This window comes from Ipomoea triloba, chromosome 7, assembly GCF_003576645.1.
Source record: "Ipomoea triloba cultivar NCNSP0323 chromosome 7, ASM357664v1".
NCBI lineage: Eukaryota > Viridiplantae > Streptophyta > Magnoliopsida > Solanales > Convolvulaceae > Ipomoea > Ipomoea triloba.
Window position 1 is genome coordinate 28,361,856 of NC_044922.1, and position 9,364 is coordinate 28,371,219.

The 9,364-nt window shown below is 39.2% G+C and overlaps 1 protein-coding gene across 2 annotated transcripts; it reads right to left on the reverse strand.

Moving 5' to 3' along the window:
- Positions 1–3,696: 3,696 nt before the first annotated feature.
- On the reverse strand, positions 3,697–8,535 carry LOC116026114. Of its 2 annotated transcripts, none has more exons than XM_031267564.1 (3): positions 8,463–8,535; positions 6,551–7,747; positions 3,697–4,839 (listed from the first exon to the last, which is right to left on the reverse strand). In XM_031267564.1, the coding sequence occupies exons 2-3, from the start codon at positions 7,742–7,744 to the stop codon at positions 3,898–3,900; spliced, it is 2,136 nt and encodes a 711-aa protein (XP_031123424.1). In that variant the 5' UTR covers positions 7,745–7,747; positions 8,463–8,535; the 3' UTR covers positions 3,697–3,897. The 2 variants fall into 2 exon arrangements, with proteins under 2 accessions (XP_031123424.1, XP_031123425.1); XM_031267565.1 differs by having other exon boundaries at positions 6,551–7,844; positions 8,463–8,531.
- Positions 8,536–9,364: the final 829 nt, after the last annotated feature.

The following is a 9,364-nucleotide window of genomic DNA, read 5'->3' on the forward strand; positions in this document are numbered from 1 at the left end:
AAGACGTCTATCTTGCAGCGCTTGATTTTTTTGCAGGAGTGCCCATCCCATGTGCTATTGCAAGTGCGCAACTAGTTTTGATCCCAAAGGTTATCAATCCAGACACTTTTGCTGACTTCAGGCCTATCAGTTTATGCACTTTTATCAGCAAGGTCTTCACAAGAATTCTAGCTACTCGCCTGAGTAAACTTTTGCCCAAATTGATTTCTAAAGAACAGACAGGTTTTGTTGAAGGAAGAAACATTCAAGACAATATTCTGCTGGCACAAGAATTGCTTCAATATATCGACAAAAAGTGTCGTGGAAATAATGTTATGGTTAAACTGGATATGATGAAAGCTTTTGACAGAGTATCTTGGCCTTTCTTGAAGGCAGTACTCCACAAGTTTGGCTTTTCAATCAAATTTATTAACCTTATCATGAATAATCTTGCAGCGACTAGACTTTCTGTCTTGATCAATGGAGTCAGCAGCGGTTTCTTCCAACCAACTAGAGGTGTTAAGCAAGGCGACCCCCTATCACCTCTTTTGTTCATCCTTGTTTCGGAGGCATTATCACGCTCCCTCATTCTTAAAATGGGCACAGGTATGATTTCGCCTTACTCGACAAGAGTTCAATGCCCAACCATTTCACATTTAGACTTTGTAGATGACATCATAATATTTATAAATGGATCATCAAACTCCCTCAAGGCCTTGACGGAATCATTAAGACAATATCAAGCAGGTTCAGGGCAACTGATCAATTATAATAAAAGTTTCTTTGTCACTTCCAAACATTGCTCAGCGCAGAGAACGGCCACAATGTCACGAATCTTAGGCATGCAACGTTCAATTATGCCTTTTCGCTATCTGGGAGTGAACTTATTCCACGGTAGAAATAGGCTCATATATTATCAAAGTCTGCTGGAAAAAGTGGATGGAAAACTTCAAAGTTGGACCAGAAGATTACTTTCCTCAGGTGGGCGTCTCACACTTATCAAGCACGTGCTATCAATGATTCCCATCTACACAATGGCTACTATAGCGCTGCCGCGCCAAATTGTGAAGACTCTTGAATCTAAGTTTGCCAACTTTCTCTGGGGCACTAGTGAGGGAAGACCGAAACGTCACTGGGCATCCTGGAAAAAATTATGCTTACCTCAGAAAGAAGGGGGTTTGGGTGTTCGCTGCTTCTCATCATTGCAACATACCTTCACTGCTAAACTCTACTTCAACTTCATGCAAGGGAGATCACTATGGAGCACCTTCATGCAAACTCGATATTCAGAGGATACTCCCAAGATTTCTGACTCTACAACTTGGCGGCGCATGCAGGAGATGGCATAATTTGTTGAAGAAAATACATTTAAAACACCCGATGCTCTTATTTGGAAGCCTTCAACATATGGAAATTTTTCCTTCTCTTCGGCTTATGACTCTCTTCGACCAAAAGCAGGATTAACACTATCTTCAGAGTGTATCTGGGGAGGGGGAATTCCCACCAAAATTTCGGTTTTCATGTGGAAACTCTTGAGAAGACTTCTTCCATTCCCAGATGTGGTAGAACGCTTTGGTTTTTTTCTCCCATCAAGTCTTGGAGCAAGTGCAAGCTTAGACCATTGTTTACTTCTCTGCAACCGTGTTCAAAATGTTTGGAACTACTTCAGTGGTGTTTTCGGACTCCCCTTACTCAACACTTCCTCTGTTAGATCAAAATGTCACGCATGGTGGTTATCATCATCCCCAAACTCGGCAGTTGGCTACATTACGCGCCTCATGCCTAGTCTGGTGCTATGGTTTTTATGGGTTGCTTACAATGAATCCATCTTTGAAGGATCAGCCTTCTCTGCCACAAGAACCATTAAAAGAATCAAACGAGAATCTCTATTAATTTCCCTCTCTCGGTCAGTTCGTAAGCAACACTCGTCGGATTCCTTTTTACTATCTGAAGGTTTCATTGCAAATTTTGTTGAATCTCCTCGAAGAGCAATCACTTGGGTTCAATGGCTCGCGCCGCCTCCTGGCTGTTTAAAACTCAACACAGATGCATTCTACTCTGCCAATGGCGCAGCGGGAGGGGCCTGCCTTAGAAACGCAAATGGAAGTCTCATTATTGCACTTCGTTTCCCTTTGGTGGCTTCTTCTGCTCTGGAGGCAGAAGCATTGGCCTTGCGCTTTGCCCTCCAATGGTGTGAGCTTACAGCCACAATTCCATTCATAATTGAAGTGGATTCTCTCTCTCTTGCTCTCATTGCATCCTCCCAAACAGTAAAGATTCCTTGGAAGATAATGGAAGCAGTTCAGTACATCCGTTCTTGCCTTTCTTTGTGGGGTTCAACCCTGACACATATCTATAGGGAGGCCAACCAGGTGGCTGACGCACTTGCTTCAGAAGGACTTAACAGTAGCTCGCCCGCTCTTTTTCACTCTTGTACTTCTTTACCTATAAAGGTCAAACTGGCTCTTTTGTATGATCAGCGGGGATTTTCATCTCCTAGGTTTTAATTATCAATAAAATTCTCTTTGTTAAAAAAAAAAAAAAATATTTGAGTTTAAATATTTATGTACATTAGTACATACTTTATAAATATGAAAGAATCAACTTTGTTTTTTCGAACCCACCACATCCCGTATACAGGGAAGGGTTTGATGCCACTGGACTACAAGGTCCTTGGCGATGACTTAATTAATTAATTTTCAAATAGTAGGATGACTTATTTATAGTTTATCTTTTTTTTTTTTTTATAGTAATTGCTCATATCAGTATAAATAGGTATAAATCTCCTTTAAACATCATCAACCCAGACTCATAGCATAATCAAATTAAACGGATTACGGATCTTCCCCTTGTTTGTCAAACAAATTATCCAGTTGGTCTAGGGGTTTGGCATTTTGCTGATATCAATTAAGATTTTGATTGATCAATGACCTTGTGGTCAAGTGATAATTCTCTAAAATAGAAGGTCATGATGAAATTGGAGTATTAGTGGAGGTGATATTGACTCTTTATGCTTCTAATAAGCAAATACTACAATGTAATAGAGTCGGTAGTACTAAAAAAAATATAAAAGTATAAAAAAGACATTAAAAGAAGGGTAAATTAAAGTGTCACCCCGCACCATGAACCATTCATGATTATTCATCCTGCACCATTGTCTTCAATAAGTTATTATTCGAGTCATAAACTAATTTTTTTTTGCGCCTAGCATTTTTTGTAGGTTTCCGGTATAGTGTATGACATGTCGCCGGTTTGGAAACTGATGTGGCTTATTTGTTAATGACACCAAATCAGCAGAAAACGGACACCATGTCATAATGTTTACCGGAAAACCTACAAAAAAGGCTAGACGCAAAAAAAAAAAAAAAGTTTAATTAATTTATGGGTCGAATTAATCACTTATTGAAGACCATGGTGCAGAATTAATAATCATGATTGGTTCATGATGCAGAATGACACTTGAATAATTATAAAAACAACTAATACAATTATCAACTTTTAAAATCAATTGACAATTGCCAATTACATCTAAATTAAGGAAAATACTATGTCAACTTCTAATTCCTACTCTAGTTTTATTATATTTACTCTCAAATCTGACTCTTTTAAATTTATTCCATGATGTGACGGGCGCTGATAGGTTATTTTTTCTTCATGTAGACCCGGTAAAATATCTACATCAAAATTTTAATTGCAAAAATAAAAGTTAATTAAGAGTAGAGAATAAAAATGGAAGTACTTTTACTGTGCTCTCAAATTCTTAATGTAAACAATTTTCCAGACAAATTATTGGACCTAGGTCCATCCTCCGTCTTGCAAAGTGAACCTAAGTTCAAAATAAACAAGTTACATACGAAATACTGAATTGTGAACATTCAGTAAATGAGCACGGGTCCTTGGTATAAGTATTGAATTTTCTTAAGGGCCCTTCCCCAATGCATTCCCAACCAAGGAAAAGATGATAGTAAGAAATAGAAACATTAAAAGATGGAATATGAGGTTGTCCACACCACCTCTTTTCCTCACGACACTAATAACCCGGGATTGACCAGATAAAAGGTATCTGTCAAGGAGTTGAAGATGATGTTTGATGAGGCAAGCATTAAAGCCATTCTTCTGGGAGGCTTTGTTGAGTTGTTGCAAGAGAAGAACGACCTCTCCATCATCCGCTGGTTGGTGGTTGATAATGTTTTCCTCCCTCAGAAGTTTGATGTCGTCGGGAGTGGGTGCAATGTTGGAGAAGAAGATTGCGAGGGTAGTGAAATATGGGTTTGTTAGAGGCGAGCCTTGCTCGTATGCCACCAGGTTTTTGAGGACAGTCACAGTTGTGTCGTTGATACAAAGTGTCGGAACTCTCAAATGTCCTATGAAGTTAACGAACTGAATATCCAGTGGGTTGCCTTTTTTGGTTCCGATGAATTTGACTCCATTTGAACTCAGTTCTGAAGCGCTATTTACCCAGCAATTTGTTTTCATTTTAAGCAGCGGCAGCGATGATGACGATGACGATGACGATGTAGTATTAACCTTCTTGAGCTTTTGCGTCTTTCTTTTGTCCACCGCTACAACAAAACTGCTATGGAACAAATCCAGCAAATGCTTGGGGTCTTCTGCTATTGTAACTGAATCACCGCCGCCAATTCTTCCGAATTCAACTTGTTTGAAGAACTGCATCGCCAGCTTCTTCAAACAATTTCCTGATTCTCCTTCGTTGGATTCGTTGGTCAGTATAGCATACACTTTGACAAGAATGAAAAAGGGAACCTGATTCTCTAGCATCAATAAATCCTGGCAAATATTTCCTTGCCTCCAAGCTGTTCCAAAAATGGGTTGGCGTTGCAATTCTCCATCATCCGGATTCTAGATTATATATATTGCAAGTCGATCAAGTCAAAGAAAAGTTAGAAGCTTAAGCTAAGGCCGGAATTAATCCGCAAATTATAACAATATTAATTCAAATCTTGTATCTACAATTTGCTAACTACATACACATGCACATATATAGGCGTGAGGTTTACACCACTCAATGTTACGAAATGCACCACACAAATATGCATTAGAGCAAATTGTCATTTTGGTCCACTGACTATAGGGATTCTGTTAATTGTAGTCCACGACTTTTAAAACTGTTAATGGCATACCATGACTATTCAATTTTTATCAATTTTGGTATTAACGGCCAAATGTTGCCGGAAAGTCCTAAATTCTAAAATAATGAGGGTATTTTAGTCATTTTACATCTCTTTCTTCCTCCCCGGCGTTGTGCAACTTTTTCCGGCGAGGATCCGCCATGAACACAAACCTCAAATCCTTCAAAATCTTCCCTGCAATCCAGAGCCCATTTTATGGATTTATCATTTTCATACCTAAATAAGCATTCCCTGGTACTGTTCGTGATAAGCATTCGCTGCTTGCGTGAATCATTTCTATGGATATTGCTTGCGTGAATCAATAAGAAGATGCAGATGAAATCTGACAAACATATGGAAGAAACAAATGGATATGATAAATCTAGGTCTTGGTCGAAGAAAAAATGACCCTCTCTACCGCATCGGCCTCAGCCTCTTCACCGCCACTTCCGCCGTCGTAACAGAACACGAGCAGAACGACCATCGTGAAATCCGGCGAGATTCTCTCCATCTTCTGGATCTCCTACTGTTCGTACTCCTTTGGCTTCTACTTGAGCTCAGTTCTTGTATCCATGGTGAACAAGATAACTTCTTTTCTTTGGTTCGAAACGGAAAAGGTGACGTGGCTGAGCAATAATATAATCTGAATAATGGTCGCCGGAAAAAGTCGCACATCGCCGATGAAGAAGAAAGAGGCGTGAAATGACTAAAATACCCTCATTATTTTTAAGATTTAGGACTTTCCGGCGACCTTTGGCCGCCAATTTGGCCGGAGTGACCAAAATTGATAAAAATTGAATAGTCATGGTATGCAATTAACAGTTTTGAAAGTCATGGACTGCAATTAACAGGACCCCTATAGTCAGTGGACCAAAATGGCAATTTGCTCTATGCATTATTAGATACACACCACCAAAAACACACCACTAGGTATGAAAACATACACCACACAGTGTTCAGAAATGCACAATTAGAAACAGGGGGTGCATTATTAGATACACACCACCAAAAACACACCACTAGGTATGAAAAAATACACCACACAGTGTTCAGAAATGCACAATTAGAAACAGGAGAGCTATGAGGTGTTTTTATGCATTTTCATTGTGGTGCATTTCGTAACATTGAGTGGTGCATTTCTTAACATTGAGTGGTGTAAACCGCACGGTCGCACAAGACCCACACACACACATATATATATATTGTATTTACAATTAACATAATATATACATTCAATGTATAGGAGCAACATATTCAATTCACCGTATCGCCTTGAGTCGTTGGTCAACAATATAGCAACCTAAACAAGTTTACCTCCATGTAATTATTTACAAACAGGCCGGGTTTAATTTACTCAGTACACACGTACTCGAATAGTAATCACGTATTCTTGTTTTGACCCAAAAATTAATTGAATAAGTAATTAGAAGTTAGAAGCGTACCTTGCACCAACGGTCGAAAGAGAGAAAGGTATGAATGATGAAGAAGGCATCAATGAGCATCATCTCCCGAAATGTATCGGCATCAATATTGTTGAACTTTGTGGAATAGCATTTTCTAGCTTTGGCTTCAAATTCCGTCATGGCCGCTGTTAGGGATAGCCGGCGATCAGGGTTGCATCTCATGGATTCAAAAAGCAATTTTTTTTGAGATTCCATACGAGACAATTTTGGATTTCCATAATGGTATGGTCCAATTGAGACAATTTGAGGGGTGTATGGGTATGGTCCAATTGAGACAGTTTGAGGGGTGTATGGATATGGTCCAATTGAGATAGTTTGAGGGGTATATGTTCTTTTCTCAATTACAAGTGTGTATTTTGGAACCCTAAATATGCATTTCATTGGACTACTTCGGCCAATCATATTATAGGGGAGGGACAAATGTGGATGAACACCCACATTTGCTTCTCCCCTATCATTTCCTCCTCTACCACTTCCCTCATTATTATTATTATTATAGTCATTTCCTCCTCTACCACTTCCCTCAGTATTATTATTATTATAGTCATGGCTATCATTATTATTATTATTATTATGCCCCTCATTTGCTTTTCCCCTATTATTTATTCTTTTTCTCACTCTCCCTCCGCCTCCTGTAATATTATTATTATACTCATAACCACCCCCATTTGCTTCTTTCTTATCATTTTCACCTCCTCTGTTGCCGCCTCCTAATCCTCCTTCTCTTTCTTCTTCCACCTCTTCTTGTATTTCTCCTTCCCCTTCATCGTCCTCCTCATCCTCCTCCACTTCTTCTTCTTCTTCTTCTTCTTGTATTTCTCCTTCGCCATCTCCTTCTCCTCCATCGTCCTCCTCATCCTCTTCCACTTCTTCTTCTTCTTCTTCTTCTTCTTCTTCACCGTAGCTTCCTTCTCCTCCTCCTCCCCCTCCTTCCTCTTCTGCTCTATCACCACCCTCTCCTTCTTCTTCTCCTCCACCAATTCCTCCCCTTTGGATATGGTGCATATCGATGGTCCATTCTGCTGGCAACCTTTGCCCATTGTATTGATGATATCCAGCGTTGGGACAAAAGTTACCCCTGATTTGCAAGGAGTTTTGCAGTTGTTGAATATTCTCATCTTCGAAGGTTTCGGACGCATCTTCAAAGATATCACTCCAGTATTCTTCTTCCATTTCCTACAACAACTCCAGATCAGACCCTCCTACTAGTTTGCTAGCTAGTACAATAATGTACTAGTGATGAAAACTATCGTAGATATATGAAAAACAAATTCTGCATAAGAGATTAAGAAAAGAAATCAAAGGAGAAAATTAATGGTTGCAATTAAGAGAGTAAGGAGTAATGGCCTTAACTGTAGGGGGTCGGTCAATCCTTCCCGACCTGAGATGGTCGGGTCAAGTCAACAGCTGAGCGAGTCTACTACAGAATAGACCCTTGCTGGTCGGCCTTTCTATTGGGTCGGGTTGATAGTCTTGAGGTTGGTTTGCTTTCGGGGAGAACTCCTCTCACCTGTCTAGAGGCTGGAGTATATTCCCCATAAGTTATATTAATAATTTATTTTAAAACTTTATCTTATACTCTTTCATCTTTCTTCTTCCCACCGCCCACCTTTAAAAATAAAAAATTAAAAAAAAAAAAAAAAAAAAAACTACACTAAGTACACAACCACCACCAAAGTCGCCGACGACTCATCATCTCTTTCCAGATCTGAAAGGAGGCGAGTCGCTGCAGCTCCTCCAGATGGCTGCGGCCCCGCGGTGAAGAAAAGAAATTAAATTAAAGAAGCAAAAATACGCCACATTGTTCTGCTAATTAACCTCTAACGATTGTTGCTAAAGCTAGCTAATTAGAAAAAACAAATAGGAAGAAGAAGAAGTTGAAGATTCTTACCAATAATTTCAATTCTTTTCACAACGAAAATGCTGGACTTCCGATCCTTTAGGGTATGGCATGCTTTTCTCCTCTCCTCATCAGGCTAAGCTATGGCAGCATTATTATGTTTATAAATGGCGTAGTCTCCCTCCCAGCTACTCTCATACACGCTCAGGCCGCGGAATGTGGGACCTGTTATTCATATTTTCTCCAGCAACGCGGTGAAGTCGAGAGCGAGGGAGATATATACTATTACATAGAGCGATTGGTATTCAAAAGTAGATTATATTATAGATAACAACACATTATCAAGTTTTAATAGTTTTTTTTTTTTGAAAAGATCAAGTTTTAATAGTTACAACCTTAAAGTTTCACCAATATGACAAGTTCTTTGTAAACATCGTACATTAATATTCCTTTCGCCTAATGAGTTATTTACTCCTCCATTATCCTGCCTTTTGCTAGCTGTCGAGCAGGCTGGAGTCATGAGGTTGCGAAAATTTCACATTTGCAGAAAAAGTATATGCAAGAGTAGGGGTGTAAACGAGCCGAACTCGTTAAGGAAGACTTGGCTCAAGCTCGAGCTTGCCAATTTTGAAGCTGCTGTTCGAGTTCGGCTCAACCAACTCGATTGTTTGAGCTCGATTTTGAACTCAAATTTAACCCGTTTGAATTTAAATTCATGTTTCAATTAAAAATAAACTATAATATTATATATATATATATATATATATATATATATATATATATATATATATATATATATATATATATATATATATATATCTCTCGCGAGCGGCTCATCGAGCCACGAGCCTAAGAAATTAGAGATCGAGCTCAGTTCGATTATTAAACGAGCCGCTCGAACTCGAATTTGACCGAGCGGCTCGGCTCATTTATACCCCTACTTGTCAACAATC